The sequence below is a fragment of the Gobius niger genome (genome assembly GCF_951799975.1).
Source record: "Gobius niger genome assembly, chromosome: 3".
Classification (NCBI taxonomy): domain Eukaryota; kingdom Metazoa; phylum Chordata; class Actinopteri; order Gobiiformes; family Gobiidae; genus Gobius; species Gobius niger.
Genome location: NC_136854.1, coordinates 209,660 through 226,563, shown reverse-complemented (window position 1 = coordinate 226,563; position 16,904 = coordinate 209,660). Strand labels below are relative to the sequence as shown.

Here is a 16,904-nt window from a genome sequence, read left to right as displayed (position 1 = left end):
CAATGTTTTATCAGTTTGATTCCAGTAAAGACAGTAAAGACTATGATCTTCACTGTTAAACGATACCAGTTTGGAATCAATATAAAGTTTATGTACTCGATAATATACAAAATCTTATATTTGTAGAGATGTTTTGATGCTGTTGGTCCAGGGACAGCTCTAAAGGAAGTGAGAGTTTCAGCTCAAATTAAAGATACACATTTAAAGAAAGGGCATTGTAATGAAGTGCTTTATTTGTCGTTGTACAACCGTACAAAGAAATATTGTTCAGGTGTTAGTCCTGAGCCGCTGTGGCCGATCTGAGCCTCATGTTTGTGGAGGTCGAGGAAACCGCCTTCAGTCTCCTCTGATCCTCTGAAACAGTGCAGCGCCTCCTGGGTGTGTCCCTGTTTCAGAGCGTGGTGTCCTGCACTGGTCAGTTCCTCCTTCCTCTCCCTCCTGCGCAGCTCCCTCTGCTCCGCAACAGTGTTTCACCATCGTCTGGGAAGAGCTGAGCAGTTAATCTGTTTTATTCAGTTTTATTCAGTGAACGTCCATTAGCCAGAACAATAGAAGGCATGTGTGGCTTAGCTGTGAGTCTTGTCCGGATACTTCCTCCTTTGTCCATTCCTTGTTTCCTGCAGCTCCTCTTGTGACGCCTCTACTGTGCTGCTTCTACAATATCTGTATCAAAACCCAAGTGTTGTTAAAGTAATGATATTAAAAATAATTGTACAGTCCCAGCTTTAGACAGAGTGACTGAACAGGGACCAATCAGAGGAGGAGGTGGGCGGGGATAGTGTGTCCTGACTCTTCATTGGTTGAAGCGCCTCATGTTCTGTCTCTTTTAAATGATCGACTCTGCTCGATGAGATGTTAAATATTGTTCAAGATGTGTTTGAGGTCATAGAGGGTATGTGAGTGATGTCACAACAGCCCGGCAGCAAAAGCATTAAATTAACTGGCAAGAACGCAACATTATTCACTCAATTTACAATGTAGAAGCTTCTCTTTCTGTTTAGATTTAAAATGTGCACATCCTCTTTGACCAAACACCTGCAAAAGCCAAACAGCCTCTTTAAATCCAGTTCTTATTATTGTGTTTGTGTAACTTTGTGTCTTATTGTAAATGTTCCGTCTCCTCCAGACTGAGCAGCTGTAACCTGTCAGAGAGCAGCTGTGAAGCTCTGTCCTCAGTCCTCAGCTCCTCTAGTCTGACAGTCCTGGACCTCAGTAACAACGACCTGAAGGACTCAGGGCTGAAGATGTTGTCTGTTGGACTGAAGAGTCCTCACTGTAAACTGGAGCAGCTCAGGTCAGAGGGTTTATCTTTCTTTTTAAATTCATGTTAATTGTTTGTTAAATACATGAACACAATTCTTGTTATTGTTTTGTAATGTTTTAAGACATGATTAAAATATCCCTGTCCCAGTTTTTTCTTTAAGACCAAGTAGATCATTTGTTTTTATGAGATTACTGCACAGAAACTGTGCTGCCTCAGGATAATATCGCGTATAGTGTTTAAACCTGAGTTTTGTACCTGAACAATGTTTTATCAGTTTGATTCCAGTAAAGACAGTAAAGACTATGATCCTCACTGTTAAACGATACCAGTATAGAATCAATATAAAGTTTATGTGCTCGAGGTACAGAACAAATCAGATATTTTTTTAGAGATGTTTTGATGTTGTTGGTCCAGGGACAGCGCTAAAGGAAGTGAGAGTTTCAGCTCAAATTAAAGATACACATTTAAAGAAAGGGCTTTGTAATTAAGTGCTTTATTTGTCGTTGTACAACCGTACAATGAAATATTGTTCAGGTGTTAGTCCTGAGCCGCTGTGGCCGATCTGAGCCTCATGTTTGTGGAGGTCGAGGAAACCGCCTTCAGTCTCCTCTGATCCTCTGAAACAGTGCAGCGCCTCCTGGGTGTGTCCCTGTTTCAGAGCGTGGTGTCCTGCACTGGTCAGCTCCTCCTTCCTCTTCCTCCTGCGCAGCTCCCTCTGCTCCGCAACAGTCTTTCACCATCGTCTGGGAAGAGCTGAGCAGTTAATCTGTTTTATTCAGTTTTATTCAGTGAACGTCCATTAGCCAGAACAATAGAAGGCATGTGTGGCTTAGCTGTGAGTCTTGTCCGGATACTTCCTCCTTTGTCCATTCCTTGTTTCCTGCAGCTCCTCTTGTGACGCCTCTACTGTGCTGCTTCTACAATATCTGTATCAAAACCCAAGTGTTGTTAAAGTAATGATATTAAAAATAATTGTACAGTCCCAGCTTTAGACAGAGTGACTGAACAGGGACCAATCAGAGGAGGAGGTGGGCGGGGATAGTGTGTCCTGACTCTTCATTGGTTGAAGCGCCTCATGTTCTGTCTCTTTTAAATGATCGACTCTGCTCGATGAGATGTTAAATATTGTTCAAGATGTGTTTGAGGTCATAGAGGGTATGTGAGTGATGTCACAACAGCCCGGCAGCAAAAGCATTAATTAACTGACAAGAACGCAACATTATTCACTCAATTTTCCCATCTGTGCCACTCGACAGTGGCACAGATGGTAGGGAGGGTTGTCTCATGATCGGAAGGTCGGGGGTTCGAATCCCACCTCCTGAAAGTGCACATTGTCGTTGTGTCCTTGGGCAAGACACTTCACCCACATTGCCCCCAGTGTCTGCGTACTCTGGTGTATGAATGAGAGTATGAATGGCTGAGTGGATCCTTGCTGTAAAGCGCTTTGAGTGCCTAATGTAGGTGGAAAAGCGCTATATAAGTTGAGACCATTTACCATTTACCATTTACCAATTTACAATGGAGAAGCTTCTCTTTCTGTTCAGATTGAAAATGTGCACATCGTCTTTGACCAAACACCTGCAAAAGCCAAACAGCCTCTTTAAATCCAGTTCTTATTATTGTGTTTGTGTAACTTTGTGTCTTATTGTAAATGTTCCGTCTCCTCCAGACTGAGCAGCTGTAACCTGTCAGAGAGCAGCTGTGAAGCTCTGTCCTCAGTCCTCAGCTCCTCTAGTCTGACAGTCCTGGACCTCAGTAAGAACGACCTGAAGGACTCAGGGCTGAAGATGTTGTCTGTTGGACTGAAGAGTCCGCACTGTAAACTGGAGCAGCTCAGGTCAGAGGGTTTACTCTTCATCTCTGTGAGTGTGTCATTTCTATGACTCTGTTTAACCCTGTGTGTTCAGACTGTCAGGGTGTCTGATCTCAGAGGAAGGCTGTGCTGCTCTGGCCTCAGCTCTGAGGTCCAACCCCTCCCATCTGACAGACCTGGACCTCAGCGTCAACCATCCAGGAGACACAGGAGTAAAGCTCCTGACTGCTCTACAAGAGGAGCCCCACTGCTCACTCTCCACTCTCAGGTGAGGACAGTTATTACACAGTTATTGCACAGTTATTACTCAGTTATTACAGTTATTACACAGTTATTACACAGTTATTACACAGTTATTACACAGTTATTACAGTTATTACACAGTTATTACACAGTTATTACAGTTAATACACAGTTATTACAGTTAATACACAGTTATTACAGTTAATACACAGTTATTACACAGTTATTACACAGTTATCAGTTATTACTCAGTTACTACACAGTTAATACACAGTTAATACACAGTTAATACAGTTATTACAGTTATTACAGTTATTACAGTTATTACAGTTAATACACAGTTACTACACAGTTACTACACAGTTATTACACAGTTATTACAGTTATTACAGTTAATACACAGTTATTACACAGTTACTACACAGTTAATACACAGTTAATACACAGTTATTACACAGTTACTACACAGTTAATACACAGTTATTACACAGTTAATACACAGTTATTACACAGTTATTACAGTCGACACAAACAAACTGTGGCTCTGAGTCTGTGTCTGTTTCAGACTGAGTCCTGCTGGAGAACAATGGATGAACTGCAGATGTAAGTCTGACTCTTAACCCGCTTCAGCTCAAATGTAGAAGTAAAACTATAACTTAATAAACTTTTGTAATTAGAGATGCCCGAGCCGGTCTGAGGCAGGACTAAACCAGGACTTTGACTAAACCGGTTGTAACCCAGGTTGGAGTTGATTTCAGGACCCAACACAAAAGAGTGCAGCACGGGACATTCTAAAAGCTCATAGTGGGAGGGGGGCGGGGCAGCACATTGTGGGAGCGGGCTGGTGGGATGATAAACTTCTGTTGCGCAAACTAAACCATTTTTCATTTCATTTCATTTATTCATTCGTACTGCAGAATCGCTGTGTTCAACCTTAAAACTGATAGAAACAGTTATCGGCTCCTGTCACTGCGAAACACGGTCAAACACAGACTCGATCTATCAAGACAAACACATAGAAACAAACACATACACTTCATATCAAATGAGTCAGGGCAACATGTCACATTCAGCCAGACTTTACTCCTCAGAATAAGCATAAACACACTACATCCTCTGGGGATCTGTCGTATCTGTCTTGACCTCTTTATCCATGATCCTCACTCGCCGTGACATTTGCTCCATTTGGAAAAACTTCTTTACCAGAGTCCACAACAGCAGGCCTGTCTTCACCTGCCCCGCGCCCATCGCCGCTTGTTTCACACACATCTAAAGCTGTAAATAAGCCTTAACTTCTCCATAGTGTAGCTGCTGTAATCATGTGTTGTTGTTGTGGGAGGCAGCATGAGAGATGCATTCAGGGACAGTAAGAAGTGCGGGAAAGACACACTTCTTACTGTCAGCACCTGCCGTCGCTCCTCAGGTGCTGAAGTTGTTCAGGCAGCTTTTCCTCCTCCTGCGGTCGTTCCTCCTGATGTTTGGGAGCCAGTTCCTGCCACCCCATTACAAAATTCAGGTCTGAGTCCCTGATTACTCCTAGATTTCTAACTTGATTTTTAGGTTCTCGTGAAAGAGCTTCAAGATGACCAGTGACAAACCTCTCTGTGTTTCTGTGCCAAAGACTCAGTTTTATCTGTATTTAACTGGAGGAAGTTACTTTGCATCCACACACTAATGTGTTTGATACAGTGACAGTGTATCTGCAGGCCCATGTTCTCCTGCTGTTAGTAAAACATAGATCTGAGTATTGTCAGGTACTTTGTTACTGGATATTAATTGACCTAATGGAAGCGTGTACATGTTAAACAAGAGGAGCCGTGCGTTTGTTGCTGTGTTTGTCTTGGTAGCTTCAGTCTGCGTTTGCCCGTGTTACACAGTGACAGGAGCATAACTTAGTTTGGGGTTGAACTGGTGGGACTGTCCCATAGACCGTGAACAACCTTTGCTATTCTACACTAGGCTATATGGACAGGCCCGATGCAGAGCTGGTCTACATACAGAGCCTCTCGAAAGTATTCATACACCTTGAGCTTTTGCACATTTTGTCATGTTTACAACCCTAAACGTAACCTAAAAGATTTTATTTAGATTTTTTTACTGAACGTTCACACACAAGTAACAGACGACTGTGAAGTGAAAGCAAAATGATACATGATTCTGTTATTTTTCAAAAAATAGAAAAGTGAAAAGTGGGGCGTGCATAAGTATTCATACAGCATTTTCTGAGTGCATTAAATCACCTTTAAAACATTCCTCATGACTCCAGAATGTTCACACCTTGGCCTAACGGTTAAATAGAGGTCACCTGTGTGTAATCTACTCTCAGTATAATTTCAGCTGTTCTTTTAGGCCCTCAGAGCTGTGGTCGGAGTGTGTTGGTCACTAAACAACATCATGAAGGTCAAGGAGCACCAGAGAGGTCAGGGATAAAGCTGTGGAGAAGTTTAAAGCAGCGTTAAGTTATACAAAGATTTCCCAAGATTTAAACATCTCCCGGAGCAACTGTTCAATCCATCATTCAGAAATGGAAAGAGTAAAGCACCACTGCCAACTTACCAAGGCGTGGTCGTCCACCTAAAATATCAGAGCGAACAAGGAGAACACTGGTCAGAAATACAACCAAGTGCCCCAAGATAACTCTGGAGGAGCTGTGAAGTGCTGCCGCTGAGCTGGGGGAATCTGGACATGGGACAACTATAAGTCGTATCTACACAAATCTGGCCTTCATGGACGAGTGGAAGAAGAAAGCCGTTATTGAAAGGAGGCCATAAGAAATCCTGTTTGAAGTTTGCTAGAAGTCATATGGAGGACACAGCTCCATGTGGAAGAAGGAGCTTTGGTCAGATGAGACAAACGTTATGTATGGAGCAAACCTGACACTGCTCATGGTCCTGAGTGCACCATCCCCAGTGTCAAATATACGGGGGGGAGCATCATGCTGTGGGGCTGCTTTTCCTCAGCGGGGACTGGGGAGACTGTAAGAAGAATGATGAAGATGGATGGAGCCAAATACAGAGACATTTTGGAGGAAAACCTGCTGGAGTCACAAGAGAACTGAGGCTGGGGCGGAGATTCACCTTCAGCAGGACAATGACCCTAAACACAAAGATAAATCTACAATGGAATGGTTTAAAGACAAACATATTTATGTGTTAGAATGGCCCAGTCAAAGTCCTGACCTAAATCCTATTGAAAATCTGTGGAATAATCTGAAAACTGCTGTTCACAAACGCTCTCCTTCTAATGTGACAGAGCTGGAGTTGTTTTGTAAAGAGGAATGGGCTAAAATGTCAGTCTCTACATGTGCAAATCTTGTAGAGTCAGACCCCAAAAGACTTGTGCTGTTATTGCAGTAAAAGGGGGTTCCACAAAGTATTCATTCATCTGTATGAATACTTATGCACGCCCCACTTTTCACTTTTCTATTTTTTGAAAAATAACAGAATCATGTATCATTTTGCTTTCACTGCACAGTTGTCTGTTACTTGTGTGTGAACGTTCAGTAAAAAAATCTAAATAAAATCTTCATGTTTAGGGTTGTAAACATGACAAAATGTGCAAAAGTTCAAGGTGTATGAATACTTTCGAGAGGCACTGTACTTTTTGTGTAGCTTGATTTGGCAATGAGCCCAATGAGTCGGGGAGAGCACGGCGGAGCGAGACGTCTGTGTTCCGCCTCTAACCCGGTGTGTGGAGCAGGTCTTGTCCACGTCTTCCTGCACTGGTCAGGACTCCTGCAGTGCAAACATCCACATCTTGTGGGATTTGTGTGAGCGGGAATGAACATTACAATCCTTTGCAGGATGCGGGCAGGAGCGGTACTGCACCATGCGGGTGTGGGTGGGCGCAGGACTGTCCCGTGCAGACCTCTAACCCAGGTCTTCACCAGGACTGAAGAGGGAACTTGAGCAAAACAGGTCAATGACATAAGAAAGACGTCTTTGGCGACAGACCCACGGAGGAGGCGGAGCAAACGTGCTGTTGTTTACTCTGCAGCCAGGGGAATATCAAAGATTGTTTATGGATTATGAGCGCTCACTCATTGTAGGAGACGCATCTGTGTCTGAGTGTGTGCACGGTGCGCTTGTGTGTGTGCTTCTGAGGCGGGGTCCTCACGTGGGCATGGGCGTGTGCACGCGGAAGTGTGAGTGTGTAAAAACGCACACTCACCTGGGGTCCGGATGAGAGAGGTCTAGTCTGGGTAGCCACAATTTTTGTTGACCGCACTGCACCCATTCCATTAGTCATTTTTTGTCCGTTTATCCCTTCTGGGTTGCATCATTTTGTCATATTCATTTTAATGCGCTGTTATAGCTTAGTCCTTTTTTTTATGCAATAAATGCACTAGAAATGCAACACTGGATCTCAGTGTATCTGTCACAATAGCCTCCTTGCGCGTCACAAAACTGAGCCCTGATGTGGATCCTCACAGCTCAGGAGGGAATAATGTCCTTTCTCTCTTATCGCTGCTTAAGTGTGAATCCTGCAGGTTTCAGCAGGTGGCGCTGCTGCGGCCTGTGTTCTTTCTGTTACGCTGTTTTGGGACATCCTGAACGATTTGCATGCATCAAGTTATGGCTATTTACAAAGTACATGAACCATAAAACACAATGTTAGGAGTGAGGGAGATCCCTGTGGCAAGATGGCCGCCGTGTACGGACGTGGCCCTCCATTGGTCAGCAGCGCGTGCCAGACATCTAGCCTTTATTATATCTATGCACTTATGTATGTCGTCCTGTGTACATTTTTGAACATTTTACAAGATTTAGTTTTTTCATTTCTTGACCATTTTGTCTGTGTTGCTTTTAAAGAACTGGATTTTCTGCAGAAAATGTTATTTTGAGCCAAATTGTCAGAATCCAGTGTTTTTCTCTCATGCCTTTTATTTGGTAAATCTGCATTTCCCTGTCGCCCCCTAGTGTACACAAATATACACGCTTTTCAAACTGCTCAGAAAACCTCATACTTTCTTTTTTTTTAAATCTCACGAATCATTTCTCACCTTCTCAAAACTGCCAAACATGTTTTTGCCTCCTTTGTTTGCCAGTTTTAAAACAAAAAACTTTGAAGTTTGTCACAAACAACATAAAAACCTGATTCTCTTTATAATAATGAAGAGTTCAGAGCTGGGACTGATGTGGTGTTTAGAGCCTTGGACGTGTCAAAGATCAGCAAAAAAAATGTTTTGATGCATTTACAGTTTTTCTGTCGTGGACGATTCTTTATGTGAAAATGGCAGCGGCTGAAACAGCCCCATTGTCTTCCATTATACATGTTTTTTTCGCTCTTCCAGAGCCGTTTAAAACTTCACTTTTTACAGTGTCAGCATTTCATTTGGAAGAAAAGGAGTGAAATTCATTAGGCCCGAGCGCCATCAGGGCTGGCGAAGGGCCTCTTGTAATCGCGTAGAGTGCGCGGAGCGAAGCGGAGCGCAATCCCCCAAAGTGCGCGGAGCGCACAAAACGAGCGCGAAGCGCTCGCCTCCTATCAAACATGTACTAACGCACTCCTCTCGACGTGCACGTTCCGTGCACGTGCACATGTATCAGAAAACAAACATTGTAATTGGACAGTGCGCGGAGCGAAGCGGAGCGCACTCACCCCAAGTGCGCGGAGCGCACAGAAAAAATGAGCGCGAAGCGCTCCCCTCCTCTCAAACACTCACTAATGCACTCTGCTTGTCGTGCACGTCCCGTGCACATACATATATAATGCAAAAATCAACATTGTAATTGTACAGAGCCCATAAAAGTCAATGGGCGACAGGTCATATTGCAGGATAGGACGTGGGCAAAAATGAAATTAGTCGTAGAATCCTAAAAATCGGTACAGACGTGCATCATGACAAGTTGAGCAAAAAATATTATTACGGCAACGCCGTCGGCCATATTGGATGTCGGCCATTTTGGATGACAGCCCACGAAGCGGGAATACGCCTCTATTTTTCACTTCGTACAAAATCTATCTCCTCCTTGAACGTTTATCGGAACAAGCTAATTTTGGGTGGAAAATATTCTTGAGAAGTAGAACTTTAAAAGTTATCCAAATTATTTTTCTAACTTTTACGGTTTTTATGCAGTGAAGCCGCAAACTGGACGAAGTATTTTGCAATTAATCGCAAACAATAAATGGCTCCCATTCGCACATATGAAGCCCGATTTTGATCATTTTTTTGTCAGGTGTTAAAGTCACAGTCCTAAACACTCTCATTAGGCAAAATTCAAATTTGGCGCGATAGCGCCCCCTATAGGAATTATATGGTGAGTGCAAATTTTAGTTTCACGAAAATTAAAATAATTTGGCACAAAATTCTATTTGGTCGCTCCGATCAGAAAAGTCAATCACACCTATGCCATATTTTTCACGGTGTTGCCGTAGTGATGACCAGAATGTCCCATTTTATTCTGATGGAAAAATGTTAAACTCCATAATTCAGCAACATGTGCTTTTTCGAGGAAAACCTGGTGAAGAAGATCTAGAGAAGTGAGGAAGTACTTGGACAAACTAAAAGTATTTTCAACCCTAAGTACAATTTAAAAAATATGCTTCAGTTTGCAGATATAGCGTGATACAAATTCATACACCACACTCCAAATTATTATGCAAATTGTATTTCAGTGTCAAAAAGGTAAAAAAAAAAACCTTTCAATGAAACTCGTGGATGGTTTTGTGTCTCGGGCTCTTTGAATTACTGACATTAATCTCAGAGACCTGGGATGATTAGTTTTCAGGTTAAGCCCAATTAAGGGAAACTGAAAAACCACTGAAAAAGAAAGGATGTTCCACATTATTAAGCAGATCATCATTTGCAAGCAATATGTGAAAGAAAAAGGGACTTTCTGCTGATGAAAAAGCATGAAATAGTTGAATGCCTTGGTCTAGGTATAAAAACCTTCGAACATTTTTAAATGAAAGATTAGGCGTAATCATCGTACAGATAAGAGATTTGTGGATGATTCAGAGACACACTCCGTTTTGTGCAGATAAAGGCACAATGAGGACGGTTTCTGCCAGACAAACACATCAGATGAATAGAACAGCTACTACAAAGCAGCATACAGGTATTTGAAGCTGCTGGTGCCTCTGGAGTCTCCCGATCATCAAAGTGTAGGACCCTCCAGAGGCTGCAGTTGTGCATAAACCTTCTATCCGGCCTCCCCTAAACTGTTCATTGAAGCTGATGAGCAGAAACGGCTGCAGTGGCTCAGAAATACATGAGGACTCATTTTCAAACAGTCTTGTTCACTGATGAGGCCGTGTAACCCTGGATGGTCAGATGGATGGCGTAGTGGATGGTTGGTGAATGGCCACCATGTCCCAACAAGGCTGTGACGTCAGTAAGGAGGGGGCGGAGTCAGAATCATGGGGAGAGAGCTGGTCGGCCCCTTTAGGATCCCTGAAGGTGTGAAAATGACCTCTTTCTGACTGACCACTTTCTTCTATGCTACAAAAAGAAGAGCCGTGTTTTCCCGAACAAGATCATCTTCATCATGACAACGCACCATGTCCTGCTGTAAAGAAAACCTCTGCATCACTGGCTGCTATGGGCAAAAAAGGAGAGAAACTCATGATGTGGACCCCCTCCTCCCCTGACCTCAGTCCTATTGAGAACCTTTGGAGCCTCAAGAAAAACTTCTATGAGGGTGGGAGGCAGTTTTCATCCAAACAGCAGCTCTGGGAGGTTATTCTGACATCCTGCAAAGAAATCCAAGCAGAAACTGTCCAAAAACTCACAAGTTTAATGGATTTAAGAATTTTGAAGCTGCTCAAAGAAGGTCCTCTGGTAAAATATAACTTCACCTGTTGAGACGTTTTTGATTGAAATAGCTTTTGATTTCAGTAAATATGAGCTCCTAATGCTACAAATACAACAAATGACCATTTTCAGTTAATTACAAGCTTTAAAATGTATTGAAACGATGAGTTGCATAATAATTTGGAACAGTGGATTTTGAGTTTTTTACTATATTTATTTTGAAATAAATACTGTTTTCACTGGGACATTTATTCAACCACATTTAAATGATCCTCTACCAGTTAAAGACTTTCATTTGATTTGACAATTTAGGAAATCAGAGAAATGTCATTTGCATAATAATTTGGAACACGGTGTTCACATTTTTCTCTGTATAATGTATAAATTAAGAGTAGGGTTCTCAGTTCTCAGTATTGTCAATTTATTTATTAATTTTTTCTGACAAAAACTTCGTCAGATACAGGGAGGGCACATTAGCGCATTCCAAAAATCCTAAAACTAAGAGCCTTAAAAAAACGTAAAAAACAAACTAACATAAAGGCAGGAGAAATACCGTGAATTTAGATTGAAGGAGACCAAAGGGGGCAGGGCGGTCGGCGAGGGCCGCTAATCGCCGCTTGCGGCTATATTTTTTATTGTATTTCATCAGATTGGAGCGCATTCCCATTGTCGGTGCATGAATAAAATCACTGTATTTGTTCTATTGAATATAATGGAAATAAGGCATTTCCAATGGATTTACCCTGAAAACTTGTATTTTTAAATCTCACTGAAATACGACATAAAATCACTCAATCTGTGACATCAGGGTTTCATTTGGAAGAAAATCTGTATTTCATCAATTTAAGTGAACAGTTAACAAAGCCAGCGTTTTATTTTCTACAGTTTGTAAACTCTGGGCCAGATCCTGTGACCGGCGCAGTCCGTGCTCAAATCTAAACTCAACGTGGCACACTCGATCTGTCATGTGGAGAGACGGCGTTATTTAAGAGAAAGAGGCGACTGAGGCTGGTTCATTACAAGCAGCACTGGGAGCGCTTCTCTTCTTTTCAGCCTTCACATTATGTTCCTATTTACCTCCCGTTGCCTCGTCTGCTTCCTTAGAATCGATGTGGCCTTGAAGGCCACATCGAACACCACACTCCATGGTGTGTCAGTGTTTACCTCCTGATGGATGAAGAGCATCAGCGCTGGTCGTTGTAATAAGCCTCATGGTTCCTTTTACATTGTTGCTCCTCCTGTGCAGCTCAGTCCAAAAGAAAGAAGTGCATTTCACAAACAGGGGCAGAGCAACCTTTTATTTTTACAATTCAGCCGCTCCTGAATCCTGCAGCTGTAGCTCAAATGTTCCAATAAGCTACAGTTTTCTTGCAGCTGCTGCATAAATCTGCAACTCTGCAACTCCTCCACAGCCGATATGACAGTTTCTGATCAATTAAATCCTACATTTTGTAACTTTGCGGATTCGAACGGTGTCCAGCGCGAGGCTGCCTCTGTCCCGCCCGCTCATCCTGGATCTGCAGCAGCGGACGAACACTTTTATTTATTTAATCTAAATTTACAGTGCGAGCTACATCATGTCCTGCCCTCTTTTTGCACCAGGTATGACACTGAAGATTACAAGGAGCTCCACCCGTCTGCTCTACAGCCTGCACTGTGAACCACAAGATCTGGCCCTCTGTGTTTCTGTGATAACCAGTGGGTGGAGCTTAACCTCATTTTTGAGTTTTTTTGTTCAGTAATAGTAATTATCAGCTGAAAGTGACCTGAACACACAAAATAACCTGGACAAAGACCTCAGTCTGGATTTATTCTCGTGTTTCCTCAGGTTTACAAACCTGGGCCTCGTTTTCAACAGAGACTTTTCTGCTTCTAAACCCCTGATTGTGACGCTCCCACTGAGCTGTTTCTTCACACTCAACATTACTGTTGATAAATCACTTGTTCATATTAATAATATTCATATAGTTTACATAAAACATAAAGACAAACAAATCCTGTTGTCAGGTTTTTCTAGCCTTTTAACGGGCGGGTTCCTACACCTGACGTGAGATGGGCTCACTACTGAAGTTAGGTACAGGAATTTATTCTAGAGCCAGGAAGTTGTCTTTCTCCTTTTATTGACTTCATTTGTTGATTTCAATATTAAAAAAACTTAGTGGAAACAGAAAAGAAATTCCCAATAAGTAAAAATACAAACCCAGGTAAGTATTCAGTACAAAATCTTTTAACCATGCATTTTAAATCATGGAGTTCACAGCGTTTTATATGTGGATTACGGATGAATATTTATGAATTTAGCACATTTTACCCTTTGACTTTTATAAATGTTTTTAAGCCTTTAAGGATTTTAACTTTTGCACTTGCAACTATGAATTAACCTTTTACACAGCACATTATAAACGCTACGTTATTTATGCTGTTAACAAGTTTACCAAAGTTTAGTTAAATGCAGTGATGAATTGCTAAGAACTATACATTAAACCCATGTAAACCCCTTTCCACATAGAAATCAATATTTACAAAATACCACTGAACACAGCATTAACACAACAGAAGCACGCGCTGGCGCTTACCGGCAGTCTCTTCAGGTCTTTAAGTGAGTCCAGTCCCGCTCAGCGTTTGTGTTTATTTGGAGTCTTTTGTTGAGTTCTAGGAGCTTTCCTGCTCCGGCCGTGGTGTTGGCCTGCTCCCGGTGCAGGACAGTGGAGTGAATGAGGGTCATTATGAACAGTCCAGGTGTGTGCACCTGATTGCAAATTGGTTCCACCTGGCCTCAGACGAGGAGGGGGCAGATCGCCGCAACACCTGTAGTTTCCCCTGGGCCACAGCTTCAGTATAAACTGACTGTAAACACATGCATCTGTTACAATGTTAGAAAAGTGGAAAGTTCTGAAATGCAGTGAAAATGTCAAATTCAACTCCTTTTCTTCCAAATGAAACGCTGACATCACAGATATGAGACTTTTTTCCTGTATTACAGTGAGATTTAAAATGTGAAGTTTGATGTGAGAAAAGTCCAGGTTCTGCCATGGCTCCATTATATCCTAATGGGAAAATAACATGATTTCATTCATCTGGACGACAGGAACAAGGTCCAAACTGAAGAAATACAGGACAAATGTCAAACCTGACTCTTGTTCTGCAAAATGAAATGATCAAATATATGACTTTTATACGGCGACAGGGGAGCAAAGACAAAGGAAGTCATGAATGTTTTTATAATGAACAACTGGACATAAAGAATCGTCCACGACAGAAAAACTACAAATGCTTCAAATCCATTTTTTGCTGATCTTTGACACGTCCAAGGCTCTAAACACCACATCAGTCCCAGCTCTGAACTCTTCATTATTATAAAGAGAAGCAGGTTTTTATGTTGTTAGTGACAAACTTCAAAGGTTTGGTTTGAATCTGGCAAATAAAGGGTTAAAACTCCCAAATAAATCACATGTTTGGGAGTTTTGAGAAGGTGAGAAGTGATTCCTGAGATTCTGTCCATTTGTGTACACTAGGGGGCGACAGAAAGAAAACTGAAGGCCGACACAAAGGTTTAACCTGAGACTTTATCAGTCCTCACACAGCCCCGCCCACTATCACACAGCCCCGCCCACTGACACACAGCCCCGCCCACTGACACACAGCCCCGCCCACTGTCACACAGCCCCGCCCACTGACACACAGCCCCGCCCACTCACACACAGCCCCGCCCACTGTCACAAAGCCCCGCCCACTGTCACACAGCCCCGCCCACTGTCACACAGCCCCGCCCACTGTCACACAGCCCCGCCCACTGTCACACAGCCCCGCCCACTCACACACAGCCCCGCCCACTGTCACACAGCCCCGCCCACTGTCACACAGCCCAACACGTTTGAACTTGAAGAAAGTCGTTTGAGAATTAGAACGAAAAATACATTTCTTATTTAGAAAAGAAACAAGTCTTTAAATATTCTTAAATCAGTAATTTACAGGAACTAAACTAAAGTTACACCTTCATGAGTCTGAGACGTGTTTTGTTCCTGATAAAGCACTTTCTAAGAGTTTAAATGTAAATGTTCATTATGTTTCTTTATCTGCGACAGCGCGACACAAACAAGAATTCAAGTTTTAATATGAAAGAAAATGTTTGTTAAATGTGACTTCAGAACATTCCAGGTTATGTGTGGCTACGTCACAAGAGAAACTAAACTGAAACATAAATAAATGAGCTCAGCTTCACTCAGACGATCCTGTGAAGCCTTTGGAACAGAAGCATTTTTACAGAAACAATCATTAAAGCTCCTGTTTTATTCTATTGTCGGGGTGAAATGTTATAAACTGTGGCTTAAAAATGTGCAGTTTCCTCATTTTTTCATTCTTCAGTGAAAATATAATTAAATCGATCATGTATTTGTTGATATATTTATATTTGAATCTTTGAGTCCATTTCAAACCAATATAAATGTCGTTCTCCTCTAAAGAGTGAACAGGGACTAACTGCTGCTGTGTTTTCTCTCCGTCAGATTTCACTGAACTCTCTCTGGATCCAAACACAGCTCAGAGGAACCTCAAACTGTCTGACAACAACAAGAAGGCCACATGTGTGAGAAAAGATCAGCCGTATCCAGATCATCAGGACAGATTTGAGCACTGGGAACAGGTTCTGTGTGACTCTGGTCTGACTGGGCGCTGTTACTGGGAGGTCCAGTGGAGAGGGAGGGTTTATATATCAGTGTCTTACAGAAGAATCAGGAGGAAAGGAGGTAATGACAGTGGGTTTGGACACAATGATCAGTCCTGGAGTCTGATCTGCTCTAAACATGGTTTCTCTGTTTGGCATGAAAACAATCAAACCCCCCTCCCTCAGCCCTGCTCCTCCTCTGGGACAGTAGGGGTGTATGTGGACTGTGCTGCTGGCTCTCTGTCCTTCTACACAGTCTCCTCTGAGGAACTGATCCACCTCCACACCTTCAACACCACCTTCACTCACACCCTGATCCCTGGGTTTAGGCTCTATAATTACAACTCCTCAGTGTCTCTGTCAGACTGAGGATCAGAGTCTCAATTATACAGATGAGCTTCAGTCACATGACCTTTTCCTGACATTCCTTTCCCAGTTCATTGATTAAACAAAGTAAATCATGAGAGATGTTGGAAAATCTCCTTCAGATAAATAAATAAAATAACTAAACCGTATGAAGGGAAACTCTCGGTCACGTCTTTGTCTTTTTCTAAATCCTTTTGTTCAAGAATCCTGAGTTCAACATCTGTCATTAAAACGACTCAATAAATGAATGAATAACATTGATTTAAATATGTGACCAATGCAAAGTGGATTTATTATTTGCACATGTTCAACTTTTTAAAGCAGATGGAGAAATGTGAAAGTAAATAATAAACTCGTCACTTCTATTAATGTGTCGTTAATTTGTAAGTTACAAATTCCCTCGTAGTCCCAGCCTCCGTTATGTCCAACTTCTACAGAGGGACTATAGAGAGCATCCTGACCAGCTCCATCACTGTGTGGTTCTTCTACAGAGGGACTATAGAGAGCATCCTGACCAGCTCCATCACTGTGAGGTTCTTCTACAGAGGGACTATAGAGAGCATCCTGACCAGCTCCATCACTGTGAGGTTCTTCTACAGAGGGACTATAGAGAGCATCCTGACCAGCTCCATCACACTGCCTCCTGCTGATAGAGCCTCCAGCGCATCGTGAGAGCAGCAGAGAAGATCTGTGGAGCTCCTCTCCCCTCTATTAAGGAGATGTTCTCGACCCGTCTCACCCGCAAAGCCGTCAGAATCACCAGGGACTCTTCGCACCATCACACAGTCTCTTCAAGGTA

At 42.5% G+C, this 16,904-nt stretch overlaps 2 protein-coding genes across 2 annotated transcripts in view; both read left to right on the top strand.

Annotated features, from left to right (window-relative positions):
- The window catches only part of LOC306960546 (NLR family CARD domain-containing protein 3-like), a gene marked incomplete at both ends in the record, with an annotated part of 36,705 nt that extends 29,512 nt beyond the window's left edge, over nucleotides 1-7,193 (top strand). Inside the window, 4 exons of the mRNA XM_079552979.1 lie at nucleotides 1,134-1,294; nucleotides 3,172-3,345; nucleotides 4,664-4,743; nucleotides 7,123-7,193. Coding sequence (XP_079409105.1) covers nucleotides 1,134-1,294; nucleotides 3,172-3,345; nucleotides 4,664-4,743; nucleotides 7,123-7,193 — 486 coding nt within the window. The remainder of the gene's footprint in view (nucleotides 1-1,133; nucleotides 1,295-3,171; nucleotides 3,346-4,663; nucleotides 4,744-7,122) is intronic.
- Nucleotides 7,194-7,442: 249 nt separating this feature from the next.
- LOC306960545 (stonustoxin subunit beta-like) lies at nucleotides 7,443-16,108 on the top strand (the record flags this gene model as incomplete). The annotated part of the gene is made up of 2 exons (XM_079552978.1): nucleotides 7,443-7,464; nucleotides 15,582-16,108. 2 exons carry the CDS (start codon nucleotides 7,443-7,445, stop codon nucleotides 16,106-16,108), a joined length of 549 nt encoding a protein of 182 aa, XP_079409104.1.
- Nucleotides 16,109-16,904: the final 796 nt, after the last annotated feature.